Source organism: Triticum dicoccoides, chromosome 4A (genome assembly GCF_002162155.2).
Source record: "Triticum dicoccoides isolate Atlit2015 ecotype Zavitan chromosome 4A, WEW_v2.0, whole genome shotgun sequence".
NCBI lineage: Eukaryota > Viridiplantae > Streptophyta > Magnoliopsida > Poales > Poaceae > Triticum > Triticum dicoccoides.
This window is the reverse complement of record NC_041386.1, coordinates 327706078-327733900: the sequence shown is the minus strand read 5'-3', so window position 1 is coordinate 327733900 and position 27823 is coordinate 327706078. Positions and strand designations below refer to the sequence as shown.

General features: G+C 42.2%; 1 protein-coding gene and 3 pseudogenes across 1 annotated transcript; 2 read left to right on the top strand and 2 right to left on the bottom strand.

The window, feature by feature from the left end:
- Positions 1–3525: 3525 nt before the first annotated feature.
- LOC119283513 lies at positions 3526–7384 on the top strand (annotated as a pseudogene).
- A 678-nt stretch (positions 7385–8062) lies between these two features.
- On the bottom strand, positions 8063–9405 carry LOC119285868 (photosystem II protein D1-like). The gene has a single exon (XM_037565195.1). It carries the CDS (start codon positions 9153–9155, stop codon positions 8064–8066), a length of 1092 nt encoding a protein of 363 aa, XP_037421092.1. The 5' UTR covers positions 9156–9405; the 3' UTR covers position 8063.
- Positions 9406–9583: 178 nt separating this feature from the next.
- Positions 9584–11212, bottom strand: LOC119285867 (annotated as a pseudogene).
- Positions 11213–16475: 5263 nt separating this feature from the next.
- On the top strand, positions 16476–17571 carry LOC119285869 (annotated as a pseudogene).
- The last annotated feature ends 10252 nt before the right edge of the window (positions 17572–27823 follow it).

Below are 27823 nucleotides of genomic sequence, written 5' to 3'. Positions count from 1 at the left end.
TACTATCGAATCGGGTGAATTAGAGAATAGACAGAGGTCCGTTGGCATTTCAGCCTTTCTTCTCCTTTAAGGGCCTATCCGAAAGATAATCCAGTACCTCTTAGTCCTAAATATCAGAATAGAACGAACGAACCGGCCTCCGCGGATATCTTTGCTTCGGAACAAAACCCTGCAATCAAATAGATTGTCCCAAGAGCGCCATATTCTAGGAACCCAAGTTATAATATTGAAAATTCGTTCCTCTAGCAGTTCCGGTTTGAGCATTTCGTTCCCTTTTCAAACTCCACTTATTTTCATATAGCAATCCCTGATCAAAGAGAGAACAATATCCATTTCAAAACATTTCTAACATATTCCTTAGTTCGGACCGACGAAGTAATGTCACTTGACTATTATTAACCTGACTGCAATCTTTTTCTGTCGATAAGGATTGCACCAGAGCACCTTCTACTTCTAATAGGCCATGAACTATAGATAGAGAAGAATCATTCTGAGCGAGTACATAAGAAGCGATCCACTTTTTTCATCGGTTCCAGGGGAAGACCAAAGATCTTGCATGGCAGGTCCGCCAGAAAAATTCAAAAGAGAAAGAAGTTGTGACACCCCCGATTTGATTGTACACTAATCATGCACGCAAATGTGCACGATCAAGATTAGGGACTCACGGGAAGATATCACAACACAACTCTAGACACAAATTAAAATAATACAAGCTTTATATTACAAGAAGGGGCCTCGAGGGCTCAAATACATCAACTCGAAAACAAACGAGTCAGCGGAAGCAACAATATCTGAGTACAGACATAAGTTAAACAAGTTTGCCTTAAGAAGGCTAGCAGAAAAGTAGCAACGATCTAAAAGGCAAGGCCTCCTACCTGGGATCCTCCTAAACTACTCCTGGTCGTCGTTAGCGGCCTGCACGTAGTAGTAGGCACCTCCAGTGTAGTAGGAGTCGTCGTCAGCGATGGCGTATGGCTCCTGGGCTCCATCGTCTAGTCGCATCAATCGGGTATAGGAAGGGGGGAAAGGGGGAGCAAAGCAACCATGAGTACTCATCCAAAGTACTCGCAAGCAAGGAGCTACACTGCATATGTATGCATTGGTATCAAATGGAATAAGGGTATCATATGTGGACTGAACTGCAGAATGCCGGAATAAGAGGGGGATAGCTAGTCCTATCGAAGATTACCCTTCTGACCACCTCCATCTTGCAGCATGTAGAAGAAAGTAGAAGGTGAGTTCACCAAGTATCATCGCATAGCATAATCCTACCCGGCGATCCTCTCCTCATCCCCTGTTAGAGAGCGATCACCGGATTTGTATCTGGCACTTGGAAGGGTGTGTTTTATTTAGTAACCGGTTCTAGTTGTCATAAGGTCAAGGTACAACTCTGGGTCGTCCTTTTACCGAGGGACACGGCTATTCGAATAGATAAACTTCCCTGCAGGGGTGCACCACATTTCCCAACACGCTCGATCCCCTTTGGCCAGACACACTTTCCTGGGTCATGCCCGGCCTCGAATGATCAACACGTCATAGCCCTACCTAGGCACAATAGAGAGGTCAGCATGCCGGTCTAAATCCTATGTCGCAGGGGTCTCGGCCCATCGCCCATTGCACACCTGCACGTTGCAAACGTGGCCGGTAAGCAGACCTAGCCTCCCTAATACAAGAGCAGGCGTTCCAGTCCAATCCGGCGCGTGCCGCTTAGTCGCTGACGTCAAGAAGGCTTCGGCTGATACCACGACGTCGAGTGCCCATAACTGTTCCCGCGTAGTTGGTTAGTGCGTATAGGTCAGTGGCCAGACTCGGATCAAATACCAAGATCTCGTTAAGCGTGTTATTTTGATGTAACCGCGAACACCGACCAGGGCCAGGCCCACCTCTCTCCTAGGTGGTCTCAACCTGCCCTGTCGCTCTGCCACAAAGATCCACCCAGAGGGCCGTCGGGACAAAGGTCCTTTCAGCCCCCAATCCGTGAATCACTCACGGGAACTCTACGAGCCGACCCATCTTTAGTCATCACATGTATCATGTATAAGATATATAATATATACCCGTGATCACCTCCCTAGTGATCATGACCCGATAGTATAACATGGCAGACGAACAAGAATGTAGGGTCACTTATGATAAACTAGCATCCTATACTAAGCATTTAGGATTGCAGGTAAGGTATCAATAACAGTAGCAACTATGAAAGGCTATGCATCAGGATAGGATTAACGGAAAACAGTAACATGCTACACTACTCTAATGCAAGCAGTAGAGAGAAGAATAGGCGATATCTGGTGATCAAGGGGGAGGGCTTGCCTGGTTGTTCTGGCAAGAAGGGTTCATCATCGATGTAGTCGATCACAGGGGTACCGACAGTGGTCTCGGGGTCTATTGGAAAGAAGTAACGGAGGGGAACACAATAAATAACAGAGCAATCAAAGCATCACAAAGCATAACATGGCAATACGCGGTGCTAGAGGTGACCTAATGCAGTACTAGGTGATACCGGCAAAGTGGGGGAAACTTCCGGGAAAGTATTCCCAGTGTTTCGCGTTTTCGGACAAATGAACCGGAGAGGAAAAGTTGTGTGTTTGCTATGCTAGGGATGTGGGGCAGACGAACGGACCGCGTATTCGGATCCGTCTCGTCGTTCTGAGCAACTTTCATGTACAAAGTTTTTTCATCGGAGTTACGAATTATTTTATATGACATTTCAAAGATTTAGACATTTTTTGAAATTATTTAATTCGAATTATAAACAGTGACTTTTTTGTCACCTAGCGCTATTCTAGCCACAGTGTATGACAGTGGGGCCAGTGGGGCTGGGTTGACCCAGTCAACATTTGGTCGGTCTACACATGAATAGTGGAAGTGGATCCTACATGTCATAGGCTATACCTAATCAAATAAATAAATACTAACCTAATTAATGGGGTCCACATGTCATCTGCTAATAGCAATCCTAACTAACTAATTAACCATAAACTAATAGAACGGGGGTAGCCTCACACAGAACACACACGCACGCACACCACACAACACAAACATGCACTGTGCATCACGCACCAGCACACACATGCACATGGCAATGGACATGGTATGGCCAGGATGCGGCAAGCGTGGCGCGGGTGGTACGACCCGCGGGTACATGCCGTGACGAGCAATGCTGCTAGCAGGCAGCGGCGGCGGCATCGACGACCAAGCGCGGCAGCACCTAGCGACAGCAGCAACCACACATCGGCATCAGCTTATAAGGAGTAGCAGCAGCCGCAAGCAGCAACAGCTTTAAGCAGCAACATCAACAGCAAAGCAAGGAGCAGCAGCTGCAACAGCACGTACGCGTACGCGGAAGTGGAGCTCCAGCCATGGTGGCGTTCGACACGTAGGGGAACGGATCGAGGGGGGAAGTAGGGGATTCGGCAGAGAAGCTCACGGGGCGGCTCGTGGACATGGTCAAGGCCACCGGGGTGGCCCGTTGGGGTGGCAAACGACAGCGTGATGCGGCGGCCGTGGGCGAAGACGAGGACGATGGCGAGGCTACGGGGCATCCTAGCTCGAGCTCTTCGGCGTGGTGATGGATCCGACCACGACGGAGCCCCCGGACATCTTCGAGCGACGAGGGGAGGCCAGTGGCCGCAGGATCGACAGTGGCGCGTCGGCGACCGCGCTCTGGCGAACGAGACAGAGAGGAAGAGGGGCGAACGAGGGGAGTGGGAGGCGACTAGGGTTTGGAGAGGGGTTGCGGGCCGCTTGTAGGTCGCCGTGGATTGACGGATGCTCAGCACGTGGAGATTCCCCACCATGGACGCGCGGGCATCGTCCACGGCGCCTCTGTGAACAGAGGTAGGAGAAAAAGGTGAAGTTGGGCTGGCTGCGATGCAATTTTGCCAGATGGGCCAAGTGCCTAGTAGTTTAGTTTCTTTTATTTTACACTTATGTTTACTGTTTTTCTTTTATAGCTATTGTTTTGTATTTAGTTTAGATATTAAATTATTTTAGTTAAAGTTGAAACTTCCCAAATAATTACCTGCTAATATTTTGGTGTTGTCCAAAAAGTTTGAGTTTATTTGGAAATGTTTGAAAATAGGTTTATATTTAAATGGGCATAATAAGTGTTGCTTGTGCACTTAAATTATGCCTAGGGCAATTTCAAAATCCATTTAATGTTGGTTCCTACATGTTAAATACTTGGTGAATATTTGCAAATCCTCGAACATTTTTATTTGACAGTTTGAAGAAATAAGAATTTGACTTGTTATTTGAAATTTGAATTTGACTCGGATTTTCATCAAGTGGCAAATTGGCTTAATAAAACCTGATGACATTGCACATTTGGGTGAGGTTACTGTACCTTGATTATTGGGGTGTTACGGAAGTCTCATTAATCTCTTCATGCTCGTTCCAAGTTCCAAGTACCTTTTGGCCAAAGAAAAACTTGCTTCCTGACACGATTGCCTCTTTATGTTTATATAGATAGATTCTATGGGGTTTTTACTTAGTAAGTCTATTTTGTACAAGAGCCCCTCCTATCTGATAGAAAAGGGTCCCATGATCCCGAGCTGATCTTACCTTGGCTCGCAAACCCCAAGTTTGTCTATGAAGGGCTAATCTAATTGTATTTTTTTCTAGAATGGATTTCTTATGTGGAATACTAATGGATAGGGCTTCATTGCTAAGTGCTACAAGATCTAGTGCACTGGAACTCGTGGTTATGGAACCGAATTCTTTAGTATGGAACATTGTCTTTTCCAAGTAAAAACCCCTAGTATATGAAAGAATGAAAAGGTACTTTCGTTCTTGTGGAATAAGAAGCCCTCGTACCTTAATGAAAGGAAAATCGTAATTTTCGTTAGGTATTTGACCAAATAGGATCGTCCAGTTCCTACAAAACCTATCACTAAAATACCCGATAGGGCTAAGCGGAACGAAAAGGGTTTTCCATGAGAAGGTAAATGAAAACGATTAGTCCCACACGAGGTTTGGGAATAAGTGATTTTCTAATAATGAGCAAGGAATATACGTCTTTCTGCTAAAGAGGATCTATTAAACTCATAATTCATTAGATCCTTGTTGTCAATGCCAACTAGGTATCATAAGGAAATGGATCCCGGTTGTTCAATCCTTTGATAACCAAGGTCATTCTTTGCTAAAGAGAAATGATCACTATGAGTCAGACTCAATAGAATTGGATCCATTCCAAATAGCGAGAATTAGGATTCTTGATCCCTTTCAATCTCTCTTTCAATTCGGGGATCCAGAGAGGTGTTTTCATAGTCATCTCCGAATATTTGCCATCTTGGAATATTTTCGATTTCATTTTTCTATGGTATGTCTTTCTATATGAAAATTGGTTACTTACGATGTACGATGATCCCTGTTAAGCATCCATGGCTGAATGGTTAAAGCGCCCAACTCATAATTGGTAAATTTGCAGGTTCAATTCCTGCTGGATGCACACGAACGGGAACATTCCATAAGTCTATTGGAACTGGCTCTCTATCCATGGAATCTCATCCATCATCCATACATAACGAATTGGTATGGTGTATTCATACCATAACATAAGAACAATAAGAACTCGAATTCTTATCGATACTAGAACTCAAAGAATAGGAGGGAAAGTCGATTTATGGATGGAATCAAATACGCAGTATTTACAGAAAAAAGTCCTCGTTTATTGGGCAAGAATCAATATAATTTTAATGTTGAATCGGGATTCACTAAGACAGAAATAAAGCATTGGGTCGAACTCTTCTTTGGTGTTAAGGTGGTAGCTGTGAATAGCCATCGACTACCTGGAAAAGGTAGAAGAATAGGACCTATTCTGGGCCATACAATTCATTACAGACGTATGATCATTACCCTTCAACCGGGTTATTCTATTCCACTTCTAGATAGAGAAAAAAACTAAAAGAGAATACTTAATAATACGGTGAAACATATATACAAAACACCTATCCCGAGCACACGCAAGGGAACCGTAGACAGGCAAGTGAAATCCAATCCACGAAATAATTTGATCCATGGATGGCACCGTTGTGGTAAAGGTTGTAATTCTAGAGGAATCATTACCGCAAGGCATAGAGTCGGAGGTCATAAGCGCCTATACCGTAAAATAGATTTTCGACGGAATCAAAAAGACATATCTGGTAGAATCATAACCATAGAATACGACCCTAATTGAAATGCATACATTTGTCCCATACACTATGAGGATGGTGAGAACAGATATATTTTACATCCTAGAGGGCTATAATTGGAGATACTATTGTTTCTGGTACAAAAGTTCCTATATCAATGGGAAATGCCCTACCTTTGACTGCGGTTTGAACTATTGATTTACGTAATTGGAAGTAACCAATTAGGTTTACGACAAAACCTAGAAATCGATCACTAATCCAATTTGACTACCTCTATGGGATAGACCTCAACAGAAAACTATTGAGTAACGACAGCAAGTGATTGAGTTCAGTAGTTCCTCATAGAAAATTATTGGCTCTAGAGATATGGTAATAAGGAGAAGACAAAGTTGTTTGAAGCACGCAGAGAACCGGAAGCGCCCCTTGTTTCATAGAGAGGAGGATGGGTTATTCACATTTAATTTGATGGTCAGAGGCAAATTGAAAGATAAGTAGTGGTAATTAAGACCCCCAGGGGAAAATAGGGATGTCTCCTACGTTACCCATAATATGTGGAAGTATCGACGTAATTTCATAGAGTCATTCGATCTGAATGCTACATGTAGAACATAAGCCACATGACGGAACGCAGAAACCTAGGATGTAGAAGATCATAACATGAGCGATTTGGCAGATTTGGATTCCTTTCCCATATATCCACTCATGTGGTACTTCATCATATGATTCATATAAGATCCATCTGTCTAGAGATCATCATATACATCTAGAAAGCCGTATGCTTCGGAAGAAGCTTGTACAGTTTGGGAAGGGGGTTTTTGAGAGAAAAGAAGAATCTACTTCAACCGATATGCCCTCAGGCACGGCCATGCATAACATAGAAATCACACGTGGAAGAGGTGGGCAATTAGCTAGAGCAGCAGGTGCTATAGCGAAACTCATTGCAAAAGAGGGTAAATCGGCCACTTTAAGATTACTATCTGGGGAGGTCCGTTTAGTATCCCAAAACTGCTTAACAACAGTTGGACAAGTGGGTAATGTTGGGGTGAACCAAAAAAGTTTGGGTAGAGCCGGATCTAAGTGCTGGCTAGGTAAACGCCCCGTAGTAAGAGGGGTAGTTATGAACCCTGTGGACCACCCCCATGGGGGCGGTGAAGGGAAAGCTCCCATTGGTAGAAAAAACCCCCACAACCCCTTGGGGTTATCCTGCGCTTGGAAGAAGAACTAGGAAAAGGAAAAAAATATAGCAATAGTTTTATTCTTCGTTGCCGTAAGTAAATATGTAACTAGGAATATGGAAAATTGCATTTTTGGAATTTGCAATAATGCGATGGGCGAACGACGGGAATTGAACCCGCGCATGGTGGATTCACAATCCACTGCCTTGATCCACTTGGCTACGTCCGCCCCTTATCCAGCTAAAGGATTTTTTTTCTTTTTTCCATTGATCATTATTCTATTTATTCTGACCTCCGTACTTTGATCGAGATATTGGACATAGAATGCCACTCTTTAAAAAGGAAAAAAAGAGTAATCCGCTGTGACATGAAAAAAAATGAATCCTTTTGTAGCTCATCATTTATTGGCAAAGATAGAAAAGGTCAATATGAAGAAGGATAAAGAAACAATAGTAACGTGGTCCCAGGCATCTAGCATTCTACCCACAATGGTTGGCCATACAATCGCGATTCATAATGGAAAGGAACATATACCTAGTTACATAACAAATCCTATGGTAGGTCGCAAATTGGGGGAATTCGTGCCTACTCGGCATTTCACGGGTTATGAAAATGCAAGAAAGGATACTAAATCTCGTCGTTAACTGAATTCTGAATAGAACGATTAAGAAGAAAAAAGATTCAAAATAAAGACAGAAATACCCAATATCTTGCTAGAACAAGATATTGGGTATTTCTGTCTTTTCTTTCTTTAAAAATTCTTATATGTTAGCGGAAAAACCTTATCCATTAATAGATGAACTTCAACAGCAGCTAAGTCTAGAGGGAAGTTGTGAGCATTACGTTCGTGCATTACTTCCATACCAAGGTTAGCACGGTTGATGATATCATCCCAAGTATTAATAACGTGACCTTGACTATCAACTACATATTGGTTGAAATTGAAACCATTTAGGTTGAAAGCCATAGTACTAATACCTAAAGCAGTGAACCAGATTCCTACCACAGGCCAAGCAGCCAAGAAGAAGTGTAAAGAACAAGAGTTGTTGAAACTAGCATATTGGAAGATTAATCGGCCAAAATAACCATGAGCAGCCACAATATTATAAGTTTCTTCCTCTTGACCAAATTTGTAACCCTCATTAGCAGATTCATTTTCAGTAGTTTCCCTGATTAAACTAGAGGTTACTAAGGAACCATGCATAGCACTGAATAGGGAACCGCCGAATACACTAGCTACACCTAACATGTGGAATGGGTGCATAAGGATGTTGTGCTCTGTCTGGAATACAATCATAAAGTTGAAAGTACCAGAGATTCCTAAAGGCATACCATCAAAAAAGCTTCCTTGACCAATAGGGTAAATCAAGAAAATAGCAGTAGCAGCTGCAACAGGAGCTGAATATGCAACAGCAATCCAAGGACGCATACCCAGACGGAAACTACGTTCCCACTCACGACCCATGTAACAAGCTACACCAAGTAAGAAGTGTAGAACAATTAGCTCATAAGGACCACCATTGTATAACCACTCATCAACAGATGCAGCTTCCCAAATTGGATAAAAGTGCAATCCGATCGCCGTAGAAGTAGGGATAATAGCACAAGAGATAATATTGTTTCCATAAAGTAAAGAACCAGAAACAGGCTCACGAATACCATCAATATCTACTGGAGGGGCAGCGATGAAGGCAATAATGAATACAGAAGTTGCGGTCAATAAGGTAGGAATCATCAAAACACTGAACCATCCGATGTAAAGACGACTTTCAGTGCTAGTTATCCAGTTGCAGAAGCGACCCCACAGGCTTATACTTTCGCGTCTATCTAAAATTGCAGTCATGGTAAGATCTTGGTTTATTCAAATTGCAAGGACTCCCAAGCACACGTATTAACTAGAATATAGATAATAGAAGGCTTGTTATTTACCAGTATAGCATAGACTATATACCAATGTCAACCAAGTCAGCCCAAAGATTAGCTATCCATATAACTAAATTAACCAAACCAATAATTTTGTATTTGTAAATGAAGTGAGTCAAAGTTAAAAACTTTGATGGGTCTTTTCTATATGGGTTGCCCGGGACTCGAACCGGGAACTAGTCGGATGGAGTAGATAATTCTTCCTTGTTACAATAGAGAAAAATCCCTCCCCAAATCGTGCTTGCATTTTTCATTGCACACGACTTTCCCTATGTAGCAATAGCCAATTTCTATTCCAAAGAGGAAGTTCTACTAAATTTTTTAATTAGTAAGTTGATTCACCTACTCTTTATTATAATAAAAAGAACATTTCAGAATGAAAAATAGAAAAGTTTTTTCTTGATCATTTATCAACCCTTTCCTGTTTCTTAATTTCGTCTAATGATTAATTAAGAGGGTTGACCAGGTCATTGATACGTATAATATCCAAATACCAAATACGCTCAGTGTGTGATCCAAAGAAAGAAAAAGAGTTGTTTTGGTGAACATCACAGAAAAACTTGCTCTTCTTCCATAAAAAATTCTTCTAAAAATGCCGAACCCAATCTTTGCATAAATGTTCGTACCGTGCTTTTATGTTTACGAGCTAAAGTTCTAGCGCATGAAAGTCGAAGTATATACTTTAGTCGATACAAAGTCCGTTTTTTCGAAGATTCACTATGATAATGAAAAAGATTTCTACATATCCGACCAAATTGATCAAGAATATCCCAATCTAATAAATATGTCCAAATGGGTTTATTAATAGGATGCCCTGATCCAGTACAAAATTGAGCTTTTGATAAGTATCCTATGAGGAGAGTGGCGGGGACTATGGTATCGAATTTTTTCATTCGAGTATCTATTAGAAATGAATTATCCAGCATTTGATTCCTTACTAACAAAGAACTTTTTGGTACACTTGAAAGGTACCCCATAAAATCGAAGCAAGAGTTTGCTAATTGGTTTATATGGATTCTTCACGGCTGAGTCCAAAAATAGAAATAATATTGCCAGAAATTGATAAGGTAGCATTTCCATTTCTTCTTCAAAAAAAGTGCCTTTTGATGCAAGAATTGCCTTTTCCTTGATATCGAACATAATGCATAAGAGGATCCATAAAGAACCATAGGGTTTTCCAAGAAAAACCATGGTACATTATCCCAAAATGTTCCATCTTCCTAGAAAAGTGGATCCGTTCCAGAAAAGTTCCAGAAGATTCTAATGGTAAGCAAGAAGATTGTTTACGAAGAAACAGCAAAAAAAATTCATATTCCGATACATAAGAGTTATATAGGAATCGAAATAGTCTTTTATTTTCTTTTTGAAAAAAATGGATTTCATTGAAGTAATAAAACTATTCAAATTTAAATAATAGTTGAGAAAGAATCGCAATAAATGCAAAGATGGAACATCTTGGATACGGTATTGGAGGAGTTGAACCAGGATTTCCAAATGGATAGGATAGGGTATTTCTATATGTGATAGATAATCCAAATGCAAAAATTTGTCTTCTAAAAAGGGAAATATTGAATGAATAGAACGTAAATTCTGAAACTTTGGTATTTCTTTTTCTTTCAGACAAAATAATTCTCGTAGCGAGAATGGGATTTCCACAACGATCGCAAACCCTTCAGATAGAATCTGAGAATAAAACTCAGAATAAAAATAATTTTTGTAATCCAATAATCGATCTTGGTTAGGATGATTAACCGAGTTATCCAAAAAATTCTGCTGATAAATTCGAATAATTAAACGTTTCACAAGTAGTGAACTAAATTTCTTGTTATTACAACTAACAACTATTTCCACAGGTTCAGGACCATTTAATCCATAATGGTGGGCAAATGCATAAATATATTCCTGGAAGAGAAGTGGGTAGACAAAGTATTGTTGACGAGATTTATGTTTTTCTGAATACCCTTCTAATTTTTCCATTTGTATTTCTACTTGAATTAGGGAGAAGAAGCATTTCTTGGTTTATCGAATGATGATACATAGTGCAATATGGTCAGAATAGGGTGTTGCATTTTTCATACAAACCCTGGAAAGAAAGGGACTCTAATCCATAGATCTTTTTCTGCTCCTTTTCTACCCAATTAGTTTATGTTTGTTCTAATTAAAAAAGAACAGAACAAGTTTTTTATTTTTGCAGGCCAATCGCTCTTTTGACTTTGGAATACAGCCTCTTTATCAATATACTGCTTCTTTTACACATTCAATCCATAACATCCCTTATTCAATCCATAATCGAGAATAATAAGGATTTCTAAAAAAATAAAGGGTTCACTCATAGGAAAACCCAACCTTTCCCCGCATCCGGCACTAATCTATTTTTAACGTCTAATTAGAGTGGGGAATCATTCCAATTAGGAAGTTCAGCTCGTTGCTTTTTATTTTACCAGAATTGGAGCCAAGCTCTATCCATTTATTCATTAGACCCAGAAAATCGTAATTTTGGATTCCATTCAAATAAGATTGATTTTATTACGACATGCTATTTTTTCCATTCATTACCATTGAGGATCAGTCGTGGTCTTCTAGACTCTACCAAGAGTCTGGACGAATTTGTTGTTTCATCCAAATGTGTAAAAGATCATAGTCGCACTTAAAAGCCGAGTACTCTACCATTGAGTTAGCAACCCAGATAAAAAAAGGATCTTAGATACGATCAAAATCCAAAAATCAATGGAATTACACCGCGCGCTTCTGTCAAAACATTGAACTAGCAAGACATCAAAAGATTTTTTTTATCGACCATGAAAAACACTCAAATGCCAAAACGAACAGGTCCGGTTAAATTCCACTAAAGTAAAGTTAAAAAAAGAGCGACCCTAATCACGATGGCCAAATTCTCCTTATTTTTAGCGATTTTTATTAAAAATATATATTGTATTGTATTGTATGAGAATACATGCAAGAGGAACACCCTTATCATTTGACCGAAGTGTAGGCGGAAAAATTGAATATGGAGTGAGGATAAAGAGACCCATCTATCTACAAATACTATTTGTTCAATAGACCTTTGTCAATGGAAATACAATGGTAAGAAAACAAATTAGATACAAAAAGTAAATAAAATAGGGGCTTATGTTGGATTGGCATGATATAATATAAATCCAAATAGGATTAAAAAAGAGGTAAATTGTGTCTCAATAATTAGACAACTAGGAATACTAATAATCTTCTCCTGTCCTACTTTTTGATTCATTTAGTTCTTCGATTAACTCAAAGTTCTTTCTTTTTCTTTAAAGAATTTCGACTTCCTTAAAATATCATAAACAGTTCTTGTTGGTTGAGCACCCTTTTCAAGGAAATAGAGAATAGCTGGAACATTTAAACAAGTTTGATTCTTTATCGGGTCATAAAAACCTACCTTTTGAAGATCTCTTCCTTCTCTTCGAGATCAAACATCAATTACAACGATTCGATAGACAGCTTATTGGGATAGATGTAGATAAACAACGCCCCCTAGAAACTTATAGGAGGTTTCTCCTCATACGGCTCGAGAAAATGATTCGAATTTCTGTCGATAATAATAGAAATTAGACTATGACGTGCATTAATTTCCTTACAGAAAAAACAAATTTCATTTATATCATGACTCAAGTGGGCTAATTTTTCCTGACAAACTTCGAAGGCAAAATCCTTCCAAAATTTCTGAGTCATCTTTAAACTCTTTTCTTTGTCTCATTTTGAACGAATTGACTTTTATTCCTTATTCTGATCCAACTCTGTTGTTGAGACAATTGAAAATTGTGTTTACTTGTTCTAGAATCATTTATCTTTGATTTGTGAAATCCTTGGGTTTAGACATTACTTCGGGAATACCTATTTTTTTCTTTCAAAAGAGTAGCAACATACCCTTTTTTCTTATTTCCTTCGATAAAGCATTTATCTCTTCTATAGAAATCTAATAAGAGGGATTGATTCAGATATACTTTTATTGGACTTTCTTCTTATTTTAACCTTTCGATTTATTTCTATATTAAGGATAGACTGACAAAGTTGGCCTAATTTATCACTAACCCTAGATTCTTTCCCTTGATAAAAAAATTCTGTCCTCTCGAGCTCCATCGTGTACTATGTTACTTAAACCCAGCGCAAATTTGGTTCGGAACGAATAGAACATGCTATGTCGAGCCAAGAGCATTTTCATTACTATGGAAAATGGTGGATAGAAAAATCCACAATCGATCGTGTCCTTCAAGTCGCACATTGCTTTCTTCCACATTGTTTTAAACGAAGTTTTACCATAACAAACATTCCTATTTTCATTGCAAAGTGGTATAGAGAATTGAGCCAATATGGATGGAATCATGAATAGTCATTGGTTTAGTTTTTCTATACTAATTAAAACTTGCTATCTATGGAGCAATATGGATAAAAGAAAGTAAGTATTTATCCGAGAAGCCTCCGCCAAGATCCAATTTATTTAAACCCATAGTAAAATTCTATTATATGAATGAAACATAGTTTGAAAAAGACGACTAAACAAGTTTGCTTAAAACTTATTTATTCTTAAATTTCCACCCTCAACGGATGGCTCGAGATGATCAATCTTGAAGTGAGAAAAGAAGGATTGACTCTTCCTCAATAAATAAACTATCAACCTCCAAAAAAAATTAATTAAATTAATTACTAGAAATTAGAATTCTAGTAGTAATATATTTTTTCAATACCAAAAAACAATTAACTATAATAACTAAATAAACTATTCCAATGAAAAGATTGAAAGTTTTTGGTAGTTATAGAATTCTCATACTTTTTCAACTCGAATACCAAAAGGAAGAAAAAAATATGACTAAGTGATTTTATAGTAGAGGCATATCCTGAATGTGCTTGATAGATCCCATTTTTTCATGAAAATAAAGATAGTCAATTTGACTGGACTTAAGACTTTATTATGTTTTCTGAGAAAGAATAAGATATCATTAGTCCTTTTAATAAACTTTTTCTCGTATGGAATACTATATGATTTCACCATTTGTTTCATCAGAAACAATCTGGGATGGAAGGATTCGAACATCCGAGTAACGGGACCAAAACCCGTTGCCTTACCACTTGGCCACGCCCCATTTTGGGTTTTATGCGACACTAATAAACACTAGTATGTTTATTTATTATTCGTCAATACCATTTCAATTACATAAAAAAGGAGGGATATTCTCTTGCTAGTATTCTACACATGCGGATAATATAGAGTCAAAAATGCATTGATCATTACATGGAATTCTATTAAGAGATTATATAGAAGTCAAATTTATTCCACTCTCATTTGAGAGTGCGAATACAACGAGGTATTTTGTGTTTGGGAAAGTACAAAGAAAAAAGATTTTGAATCTGCCTTTTCCTTCTTTCCCTTAAAAAATAACTGAAGAAAAATCCAATTATTTACTCTACAAGAATGAAATGCTTGTTATGCCTAATATACTTAGTTTAACATGTATTTGTTTTAATTCTGTTCTTTATCCTACTAGTTTTTTCTTTGCCAAATTACCCGAAGCTTATGCTATTTTCAATCCAATCGTGGATATTATGCCTGTTATACCTCTATTCTTTTTTCTATAAGCCTTTGTTTGGCAGTTTTCCATGAAATCTTTAGTACTCTGTATGCTAAATTGAATGATGTGTTCATTCCAAAAAAATTTAAAAATGGGTAAAAGCTGAGAAGTTTTATATTTTTATATTATGAACCTTTGATTCTAAAATTTAATTTTTTCTGCATTGAATGGGTAGCTACAGCAATAAATTTGGATCGGCCTTTCTACTCCCCTGCACCTAGGTTGAGCAGGTACCTAAAGGTACCTACACAATACCTAACCACCTAACCCTATTTTTGCTATTGATAAGAGTGCTTATTATAAAAGAATTCTTGCAATTTTTTTCAAGAATTATTTTTTGCATTTTTAGGTATAAAAAACCAGCCTAGTGGATCCGTGTGGTAAGGAAAAACTGGTAATCTATTCCTTAAAAAATCTTGCAGATTATGTAATGCTTACTCTCAAACTTTTTGTTTATACAATAGTGATATTCTTTGTTTCACTCTTTATATTTGGATTCTTATCTAATGACCCAGGACGGAATCCTGGACGCGAGGAGTAAAAATTTAGTTTTTTTTCTTATTGGATTTGTTTCGTACATTTTTCTATGAGAAAATCCCGGGGCCAGAATTCTTTCTAATTCGAAAGTCCAAAATGATCCAAGGGAGCGGAATGAGAACCCTCGGTACAAAAAAATGTACAATGGATTAGCAATCCGCCGCTTTAGTCCACTCAGCCATCTCTCCACGTTCCAAACCGAAAGGTTTCCGTGATATGATATAGGCAAGAAATAAGAAATAACGGTTGCAAAAGACCCCCCTTTTTTTCTTTCAAAATTCTATAAAAACTATATTGCCAATTCCATTTTCATTATATTCTTTTTTCTTAATGTTAATAAAAAAGAAGAAAATTCTTGTTTTTTCTTTCTAAAAATCGATATTGGCCGAGAGACAATCAAATAGATTTTCTCTTTAGCGGGCATTTCCATATAGGACTTGTTATAATTATAAGAAAACAAGGAGGTTATATAAAAAAAAGCTTTTTTGTCGATTATTTATCAAGAAAGCAAAAAGGGTTCTTATCAAATCAACCATAAAATTGGAAAGAAGCATAAAGTAAGTAGACCTGACTCCTTTAATGATGCCTCTATCCGCTATTCTGATATATAAATTCGATGTAGATGAAATTGTATAAGTGATTTTTTTATTTCCTTAGACTTAGACCGCGCAAGACAAGAATTTTTCGCTATTTACGGTTTCATATTCTTGTTACTAGATGTTCTATAGGAATAAGAAGAAATCTCAACTCCTTTACGCTACACATAAAATTGGATTTCGAAGGTCCATTTTTCTTTCTGAATCCTCTATATTAGTTCTTCCACCCATGCAACACAGAGGGAATGGGAAAAGAAGGGTTACTTTTATTTTCATTTTCCCCTTAAAAGATAGACTTTGAAATAGGAGTCTTGGAATAATGCTGAGTTTAAAGGTTTATTTCTTTCTATAGTATAAGAAAAACAATTTATTTCTATTTCTGTAGTATAATAAAAACAAATCGAATCAAATTCATGGATTTACCACGACCTCGGTTGTGACTGTGACTCCATAGATAAAATGGGAAATTTCTGTCTTTGAGACCATTGAAAAAGGGCATTGAACGACAAAGAAATCGTCCACAGATAATAAAACTGTCATATGCCTTGGAAAGTGATATGAGGTGCTCGGAAATGGTTGAAGTAATTGAATAGGAGGATCACTATGACTATAGCCCTTGGTAGAATTCCTAAAGAAGAAAATGATCTGTTTGATACTATGGATGACTAGTTACGAAGGGACCGTTTCGTTTTTCTAGGATGGTCTAGCCTATTGCTCTTTCCTTGTGCTTATTTCGCTTTAGGGGGTTGGTTTACAGGGACAACTTTTGTAACTTCTTGGTATACCCATGGATTGGCTAGTTCCTATTTGGAAGGTTGTAATTCCTTAACCGCAGCAGTTTCTACCCCTGCCAATAGTTTAGCACACTCTTTGTTGCTACTATGGGGGCCCGAAGCACAAGGATATTTTACTCGTTGGTGTCAATTAGGCGGTCTATGGACTTTTGTAGCTCTCCAGGGGGCTTTTGCACTAATAGGTTTCATGTTACGCCAATTTGAACTTGCTCGGTCTGTTCAATTGCGGCCTTATAATGCAATCTCATTCTCTGGTCCAATTGCTGTTTTTGTTTCTATATTCCTTATTTATCCACTAGGGCAATCCGGTTGGTTCTTTGCACCGAGTTTTGGCATAGCAGCGATATTTCGATTCATCCTTTTCTTCCAAGGATTTCATAATTGGACGTTGAACCCATTTCATATGATGGGAGTTGTCGTAGTATTAGGTGCGGCTCTGCTATGCGCTATTCATGGAGCGACCATAGAAATCACTCTATTTGAGGATGGTGATGGTGCAAATACCTTTCGTGCTTTTAACCCAACTCAAGCTGAAGAAACTTATTCCATGGTCACTGCTAACCGCTTTTGGTCCCAAATCTTTGGTGTTGCTTTTTCCAATAATCTCTGGTCCATTTCTTTATGCTATTTGTACCCGTCACCGGTTTATGGATGAGTGCTATTGGCGTAGTTGGCTTGGCTCTGAACTCACGTGCCTATGACTTTGTTTCCTAGGAAATTCGTGTAGTGGAAGATCCTGAATTTGAGACTTTCTACACCAAAATATTCTTTTAAACGAGGGTATTCGTGCGTGGATGGCAGCTTAGGATCAGCCTCATGAAAATTGTTGGGGATATTACTACCAGTATGACCCGCCCAAGAGGGGCCGGGTCAGCCCTAATGGCGGGTTACATAAGAACCCTGATAAACATTCAAGATGATAGTTTACTAAACGTATAGAAGGCCCAAAGGCCTGGGGGCCGGTTTAAAGCCTGATACTGTAAACCGCCGTATGTAAGGAAAGACTTGTAAATAAAGGCATGTAAAGGAAGTCACCGAGCCGGACACGATTATGAGCCGGCCGGGACTCTGTAGGCCACCAGGCGTCAACCCGTGTATATAAGGGGACGACCCGGTGGCGGTTTAGGACAAGAAACAACCAAGTCGATAACAAAGCCGGCGAGTTAAGCCTCTTGGAGATCGAAACTTCAGCAATACCAATCCCAACTAGACGTAGGCTTTTACCTTCATTGTAAGGGGCCAAATTAGTATAAAAACTCTCTCGTGTGTCCTTTGTCCCGATTAACCCCTTTAAGCATCCTAGTGTGATGGCCCTACGACTAATTCCTTGCTCTAGGACATCTGCCGTGTCAACTCCACGACAGTTGGCGCCCACCATGGGGCCGGCGCACGGTGGATTTGAGTTCTTGAAGGGCAACTTCGAAGGGCTCAAGGGATACGCTGTGGGCCGGATGACCAAGAGTCGTCGCGGCAAACTCTACATCGACGACGAAGGCTGGGGCCCCGAGGCCGGCTCGATCGAGTACGGGTACCGGGTCCCCTTCGGCGGAATTCACGTCTTCATCGGCCAGATCGGCGAGTCAGGCCCTGAGCCGGACGTCCACACCAACCTCATCGAAATGGCTCAGCATGCCGGGTCCACACGTGTTCAATCTATCGTGAAACATGCCTTCGTGGGCTGCGTCCATGGCGATGAATACTCCGAAGGATCAATGGAAGGCGGGGAGACGGCCATCTGCTCTGATACTGCATCATCAACAGGTGAGACGGACTCGTTGTACCAGCTGCAAGACGGCATGCTCGGGGGCTGTTCCAATGGCAGCAGTATTCCGGACCCCCTTGAGCCGCCAAATTGGGCCGAAGTCTTCATGGAGGGGACGCAACCTGGGCAGAACTCCACCACAGCAGCAGCAGCAGCAGCTACCGGGTCGGTAGCAGCCGGGTTAGGAGACCCCGCGCGCCCCCCGGCTTAGGTTCTAATGGACCTCATGGATAGGCTGACAACTCTGTTAACCGCTACGGTAGAACCGGCGGATAAAGCCTAGCATGACACAGAAGTGGCACGCGTGCAGGAGGAGATGGTGCAAGCTAAGTAAAATCTAGCCGCGAGGAAACCCGGATGGTAGCGTAACAAGCAGCTCTGGATGCTCGTGCTCAGCAACTTCAAGCAGAAACTTTCCGGCTCTCGGTGGATCTTAATGCATCGAACAAGGTCATGAGGAGCAGGCATCAGAAAACTCAATCGCAACTGCCTCTAACGCTGGATCCGAGGAACCTGTTCCATACACCCGGGGCTGGGGGGAGCAACCCGCCGGAGGCGAACCGGGTCACGACACCCGGTGCACCAGATCAGCCACGCGCCATGGAGCCACCCCGCCTGAATACAGCTCCTCCTCGTTATGTATCAACACCTCCGGGTCACTTCTCTAACCCTATGGAAAATCTCATCGCAGCGTCGGCTCGTTTGGCAGCTCTCCCAATGGAAGGCGACTCGCCAGCAGCAATTGAAACCCGGAGGGTAAGAGAACTACTTCAGACAGCTTTGGCCCAGCAGGATGCATACTCCTACAGTCGAGACAGGATTCATTCAACTCCTCGCCCAAGCCGGAGCCCGAGTTACAGTAGGCACATGGAGTCCGCAGAGATGTCAAGTAATGCTCAATGCCACAACCGGTCATATAGGCATGAGCCGGTACGGGCTGGAGCCCTTAACTTGGCGGATCAGGAAAGGATTCGTCATGAGGCGGAACGGGCGGATCAGATAGCGGCAGAGCAGGCAGCTCACCAAACCTTTCCGGTTTATCCAGCAACCTCGGTTGAGGTAGGAGTGGCCACAAGAACCGGAGGCGTGCCTTTCCTGGTCCCAGCCAAACGCAATGAACGGTTGCCCAAGGATTTCAAGGGGCCTCGTAAGGTGCCTAATTACACGGCTGACCTACAGTCGGGGGCTTGGATTGAGAGTTATGAGATGGCTATGGAGCTGTTGGAGGTTAGCGATGCTGCGATGGCCAAGTATTTTACCATGATGTTGGATGGAACGGCTCGGACCTGGTTGAACGGATTGCCACCCAATTCTATCGGCTCATGGGCAGAGTTGAAAGCACGGTTCATCCAGAACTTTAAGGACACGTGTAAGCAGCCAATGCCGATTGTGGACCTGACCAATTGCAAGTAAGAGGATGGTGAATCTACAACCCATTGGGTGCGCCGGGTCAAGGAGATAATACATTCATCTGATAAGATGGATGCCGGCTCAGCAGTTTTGATGTTGGAGAAAAATTGTCACTTTGAACCTCTGAAGCAGAAGTTGGGGCGGCTTAAACGTGATTGTAATGACATGGGAACGTTGATGGCAGCTCTTGTCAAGTATGCCGATTCTGATACCGCCAAGGACCCGGTGTCTGACGAAGAAAAGGCAACGAAGGGAAATAAGAACGGCAATGGCAAGGGTCACCAGCATAACCTGGCGAATCAGGGAGGTAATAAACGTAAGGCTGATGAGTTTGTTGCCAATACTAATGCGCAGGGTGGTAATCAGCGGCGCAAGGGCAGACAACCCCCTCGATCGGGCGGGTCAGGCCCCACCCTTGAGCAGTTGTTGAATGAACCTTGTCCAAAACACGGCACCCGGGAGAAACCAGCCACCCACTTGTGGAAGGATTGCACGATCATGAAGGCATTTAAAAATTCAAACGCATTTGATGGGGGTCACGGCCCAGGTGGTGGCTCAGGTGGAGGCGGCTTTCAGGCCCCGGGCGCCGGTTCAAGCGGAGGAGGTTTTCACGGTCAGGGTTATCCTGGTCACCAAGGAGGATATAATCAGCAACACGGCCAAGGGAATCAGCAGCAGCAGCAATCCGGCTATCAGAGCAACCCAAAGTAGTTGAGTAGTGGACAGTATCATGTCTTTACTACCAGTTTATGTAAGAGGGACCAGAAACTCCACAAGAGGGCCGTCAATGCCGTTGAGCCGGCAATTCCACGTTATCTACGTTGTTCGGAGTAGCCTATTGTGTGGAGTAGAGAGGATCACCCGCCCCGGGTTGATAATCCGGGTCACTTGGCTTTGGTAGTGGCACCTCAGGTTGGTGGGTACAAGTTTACTAACGCACTCATGGATGGAGGCAGCAGCATCAACATCCTCTACTATGAGACGTTCCGCCGGATGGGATTGACGTATAAAAATCTTAAACAATCCAACACTGTTTTTCACGGTGTGGTACCTGGTAAATCGGCATACCTAGTTGGGAAGATTGAGCTGTAAGTAGCCTTTGGGGATGAATATGACTCCAGAGCAGAAAAATTAACCTTTGAAGTGGTTAAGATCAAAAGCCCATATCATGCTCTGTTTGGGCGGCCGGCTTATGCCAAATTCATGGCTCGGCCGTGTTACATATATTTGCAGCTCAAGATGTCGGGTCATAAGGGCACCATTACAGTACATGGGAGCCGGAAGCTAGCGTTGGAATATGAAGAGGGTGATGCCGCCTATGCTGAATCTGTTTGTGCAACAGAGGAGTTAAAATTCTACAAGGATCATGTTGACCCGGCGGACATGACGTCATTAAAGAAAACAACAATAGAGCATGAGCCAGAGTTGAAATTCAAATCAGCTGATGACACTAAGATGGTTGACTTTGTACCTGGTGACTCATCCAAACAGTTCATCATCAGCGCAAACTTGGATCCGAAATAGGAAAGCGCGCTCATCGAGTTCATCCTTGAGAACCGGGACATCTTTGCATGGAAACCTTCAGACATGCCGGGTGTCCCGAGGGAACTCGCTGAGCACACTCTTAATATCGATCCAAAGTTCAAACCCGTCAGACAGTTTCTCCGACGGTTCAATGAAGAAAGGCGCAAGGCCATCGGAGAAGAGGTGGCCCGGCTCTTGGCAGCCGGGTTCATTGTGGAGGTCTTTCACCCAGAATGGTTAGCTAACCCGGTGCTTGTACTAAAAAAGAATGGCACCTGGTGTATGTGTGTGGATTACACAGATTTGAACAAGGCTTGTTCGGCTGATCATTTTTCTCTCCCCCGTATTGATCAGATCATTGATGCTAGGGCGGGTTGCGCACATTTGAGTTTCTTAGATGCTTATTCCGGTTATCATCAGATTAATATGGCAGTCAAGGATCAAGAGAAGACAGCTTTTATAACTCCTTTTGGAGCTTTCTGCTATGTGTCTATGCCTTTTGGTCTTAAGAGTGCCCAGGCGACTTACCAGCGGTGTGTGCAGAATTGTCTTCATGATCAAATTGGGCGCAATGTTCATGCTTATGTGGATGATATAGTGGTGAAATCCAGGGAAGAGGAAACCTTGGTCACAGACCTGAAAGAGACTTTTGATAATCTTCGGGTTTACAAGATGATGCTTAACCCAGCCAAGTGTGTTTTTGGAGTGCTAGCCGGTAAGCTTTTGGGTTTTTTAGTGTCTAACCGAGGTATTGAAGCTAACCCGGAGAAAATCAAGGCAATCACATCTCTATCCAAACCAACCTGCGTCAATGATGTTCATCGACTCGCGGGTCATGTGGCTGCTTTGAGCCGGTTCATAAGCCGGTTAGGGGAAAAGGCTATGCCTCTGTATCAGTTGATGAAGAAAACGGATGTTTTTGTTTGGAGCGATGCTGCGAACGCTGCTTTTGAGGATCTAAAGGCACAGCTGGCTGAGCCGCCGGTCCTGGCTGCTCCAATTGAGAAAGAGCCGCTATTGTTATACGTAGCTGCCAACTCACGGGCTGTTAGTGTGGCTATTGTGGTAGAGCGCGAGGAGGCTGGCAAAGAGCACCCGGTTCAGCGGCCGGTGTATTATGTCAGTGAAGTGCTAATTGAGTCTAAACAACGATATCCACATTGGCAGAAGCTTGTTTACGGGGTGTTCTTGGCGAGCCGGAAGCTTAAGCATTACTTTCAGGGACATCCAATCACTGTGGTTAGCTCTGCTCCTTTGGGAGACATTATTCAAAACAGAGAAGCCACGGGGCAAGTCGCCAAGTGGGCAATTGAGCTTGGGTCTCATGGGTTGAAGTATGTTCCACGTACTGCAATTAAGTCTCAAGCCCTGGTTGACTTCATCAATGACTGGACAGAGATGCAGATGCCGGAAGAGAAGCCGGACAACACATATTGGACTATTCATTTTGATGGATCCAGGCAATTGGAAGGCTCGGGGGCTGGAGTTGTGTTAACTTCGCCACGAGGTGATAAATTTTGTTATGTGTTACGGTTGATGTTTCCATGCACTAACAACGCAGCAGAGTATGAAGCCTTGCTCCATGGTCTTCGAGTGGCAAAGGAGATGAGCTTGAGCCGGGTCAGATGTCTTGGTGATTCAGATCTAGTGGCTCAACAGGTATCTGGCAAGTGGGATTCCAAAGACCCTCTCATGGCGGCTTATTGCCGAGAGGTCGATGCTGTTGCAGGATATTTTAAAGGTTATCAGGTGGAACACATTGACCGTCGAAAGAACGAAGCGGCTGATGCTTTAAGCCGGCTAGGGTCTCAGCATAAGCCAGTGCCACCCAACACCTTTTTGGATGTTTTGCATAACCCCTCTGTCAAGTTGCCCACAGAAGAAGATTTAGCTGTTCCTGACCCAGAGGCGCAGTTGGTAGCGGCTCTTCATGTCATCCAAGATTGGACAATACCATTCTTGGCTTACATGACCCGGGGAGAGTTGCCAGCGGATGAGACCCTGGCTCAGCAGATAACCCGGTGATCTAAGTCCATGACGATTTCGGATGGAGAGTTGTTTCATCGCAGTGTTTCCGGAGCGTTTCAATGGTGTGTTTCCCCCGAAGAAGGTCAAGAAATCCTTCATGAGATCCATGAAGGCGATTGCGGTCATTACGCCGGGTCAAAATCTTTTGTGGCCAAAGCATTTCTTCACAGTTTTTACTGGTTGACGGCTCATGCTGATGCAGAAGATCTGGTCAGTAGATGTGATGGATCTCAAAAATTTGCACGACGAGCGCATGTGCCGGCTCAAGAGCTCCGGATGATTCCAATCACTTGGCCATTTGCGGTCTGGGGGCTTGACATGGTGGGACCTTTCAAAAGGTCTAAGGATAAAAAGACACATCTCTTGGTGCCAGTTGAGAAGTTCACCAAATGGGTTGAGGCGGAGCCTGTGAGTAAGTGTGATGCAGCCACGGCGGTTCAGTTCATCAAAAAAGTAATCTTCCATTTCGGTTTTCCACACAGTATTATCACAGATAATGGCACTAATCTGTCCCAAGGGGCTATGGAAGAGTTTTGTCAGCGACAGCACATCCGGCTTGATGTTTCTTATGTAGCTCATCCTCAATCCAATGGTCAAGCGAAGAGAGCCAATTAGGAAATTCTGAAAGGGCTAAAACCCCAGCTTATGGTTCCTTTACAGCGAATGCCGGGTTGTTGAGTAGAGGAATTACCCTCAGTGTTATGGAGCATCAATACTACACCCAACAGGTCTACGGGTTACACACCCTTCTTCATGGTTTACGGAGCAGAAGCAGTGTTGCCTAGTGACATCCGTCATGACTCGCCCCGTGTAGAAGCTTATGTTGAAGCTAACAATGAAAAAGCTAGATAGGATGCACTTGACTTGCTGGATGAAGAAAGGGACTTAGCAGTGACACGGTCAGCAATTTATCAACAGGACCTGCGTCGTTATCACAGCCGCTGGGTTAAGTCCAGGACTTTTCAGGAAGGCGACTTGGTGCTCCGGCTCATCCAGGATCTTTCAGATGCACACAAGTTATCCCCACCTTGGGAGGGACCCTTTGTGGTCAGTAAAAATTTAAACAATGGGTCATACTACCTCATTGACGTTCGAGAGCATGCAGAGTCACGTAATTCGGAAGAGGGGACCCGCCGGCCATGGAACATTGCTCAACTTCGGCCATACTACACCTGAGCCACCGGCTCTCAACATGTACATACGTTCACGTTGTATATACTATGATAAGCAATAAAGTAAGACCATCGGTCTCTTTTCTTTTCACAGACTATACATCTTTATTATTTCTTACTTACAAATGACTATTAAGGAGCTGATCATATCTGAATCAAGTTTAACCTTTTTGGTCTGGCTTATGATCGTATCCGAATCTAGCTGCAAATCTCAAGGTCACTTGGGGCCTTCCTGTTCAAACATAGGTCGTATTCGGACCAAAGAGAACATAGCTATCGTAACCCTCTTGATCGGCTCAAGGCCAAACTCACTTGGGGGCGTCTTGATCGTATCTGAATCACAGCTTAACCCCTTTTGAGTCCGACTTGGATCGTATTCGAATCAGGGTCGTTAAAAACCTCTCAAGGTCATTTGGGGGCTTCCTGTTCAAACATAGGTCGTATTCGAACCAAAGAGAACATAGTTGTCGGTACCCTCTTGATCGGCGCAACGCCAAAGCCACTGGGGGCTATATGGTCATATTCGAACCTTAGCTTAACCCCTTTGGTCCGGTTTACTGGTCGTATTTGAATCAGAAACCCCAGCCTTTTGAATACAGAGTTAAAATTATGTTTATTATTTGTTGCTTGCCTTTTAGCTTTTGTTGTTTCAATATTACAAATAAGATAGCCTAGTTTTCTTCACCGGCTCAATTATTGAACAACACAGCCGCCCGGGTTATTCAAGCCGGTGGCTCAAGGATCCAAAGGTACGAGCTACTAAGATATGATGATCATTGAGTATTCAAGAAGTATTAACGTTACATACATATTGAATTATCAAGTTCACCACCCAGATTATTAAAACCGGTGATCTAAGGATCAACAAGGACAAGGTATGGTTCTTACTTATACGCGCTTACCCGCTGCGTTAACTCAAGAATTGGTTTTAACCCTTATCCTTTCTTTATATTTGTCTCTGTTTGTTTATTGAGGTAAATATATTGGCTGTAAATTAGGGTGTTTAAACCCGTTTGGTTCTAAACCGCCTTGCAAGTCTTTTTCTTGTATTCACAGGAACAGAGTTCAAATATCGCAGAGACAAACATTAAACGATGCATAGATTGACATCTGGAAGCAGATTCACATAGAAGTATTTTATGCACGACGGCATAAGAAAACATGCGGTGTTTTAGCAACTAAGTTATTACAAGGCTTTATAAGCCTATGAAGATGATCATCGTCCCTCCCTCGCCGGTTCACCACCTTCTGTTTGCTAGAAGTTGGATTTTGACCAATCAAAGCCGTTCATGGCGACAAATTCGGCTTCGTCGTCAATCAGGCCGACTGGGTCAATTTCCAGGGCAAAGGTATCTTCTCTCACTGGTGGGATTAGACTGCTACTTTGTATGAAGGACTGGCCATCTTCTTATTTTCACTATCAAAACCCGGTTGGTACTTGTCAACATTGGTGTCATCTCCAAGACTAGTCGCCTGAGGCTGGACTTCGCGTACACATGCTATGAAATCATCCTGATCAAACGGAGACCCGTCCTCCTTCACAGTAGGGTAACCTCTTGCTACGTCCGCCGGGTCTAAGTCTGGCACCCAAGCCTTGGAGCGGCTTAGGGCAATCAAAGCTCCGGCTCGCGCGCAGGAGCGTTTTACTTCTTGGAATCTAACAGGAAGGATGGACAGCTTCTTCAGGACATCGCTAAGCCGGTTGGGTCCTTGATTTGCAGGAGAGATAGCGGCCAGAGCCCATTGTGCACCAATATACAATTGTTCAACCAAGGTGTATACTGCCTTCAGTTTAATCAACGGGTCTTTGCTTAGATTTTTACTTCGTGGACCTGCATATATTTTTAACAGAGTAAGTTGGCGGATTATACTCCGGTTTGGCAAAAATTATGCGAAAGGTCAAATCAGGCAGCTTACCAAAGATAGCAGCGACCATCTGAGACACCTGGCCCTTTAAACCGTTCAGCTCTGTTGAAATTTCTTTCAGAGCTGTTTCGGCCGTCTCAGCTCATCGGGTCAGAAGTGTTTTCTCATTTTCCCAAACCTTCTCCTTGGCAGCAAAGCTGGTCTTCAAATTTTCCATTGCAGAAAGGCTCATTTGCAGTTTGGAAGTGGAAGATTTGATTTCGGACTCCTGACTTGCTAGTCGGGTCTTTGCGTCCGACAATTGAGAGTTCAATTCAGACAAGGCATTCTGTGAAACGTTCAGATAAGTCAAGACTTGGTTTCAAATTCAAATATTCAAATTCAAGATTCAAGTCTCAAATTACTTTACGAGTAAACCACTTGACACTTGGGGGCTAATGTATGCCAAATCAATTTTTTATGACTCTGCTAACATATTTAAAGTCCCAAGTCCCTTATAAAGTAACATCACTTGGCACTTGGGGGCTAATGTACGCAGTTCAGCAAAGTTATCAAGGTTAAACCGGAGGATTAAGTATTTTGAAGACGGTTTTAAATTATAAAGTACCGATTCATTGATGGTCAAAATAAACCGGTCCTTGGGGACTATAGGTGAAGTCTTTGTTTCTATCAATATTAGGCAAAGATTCAGAGGTAAAAGTCTTGGACTGTACTTTAAGCCTACAGGTTATTCTGTTTCTCTCATAATCTAAAGACTTGAGGGCTGAAGGAATATTAGTAAACCAGAAACAACGTACCTCGTACTTCAACTGAAGCTGCTTGACCATCTCGATCTCAGACTCACGACTAGAGTGTACATGACTAAGATAGCCGGATAAGATATCACTGGCATTGAGACGGTCATAATTGGCAACATCAAAGTGAACCTTATGCCTTTCCAATGCTTCTTGCTTTGCTGTGCACTGAGCCAACACCGTTGGGTTCCCCGGCTCAACAAAGCAACTCCCAGTAATCTGAACATCTTGAACACGTGGAGACGGCGGGTCGGTTGAGCTTGATGGTCCAGCTCTAGAAGGATTCATAGTGGCTTTGTCAAGGGACGGCTCTGGAGGATTTGCTTCATTGACAATAGGCGGGTCTTTTGGGGCGTCAGTTAATGGAGAAGGCGGCCTAGCCGGGTCAGATGCTAGTACCGGCGGGTCTTCCGCCGGTTTTGCTGCCTTCGCCTTCTTGGATTTAGCCTTGTCGCTAAGGAAAAAACATTGCAGGGTAGTCAGCATCAAGATACAATTGATC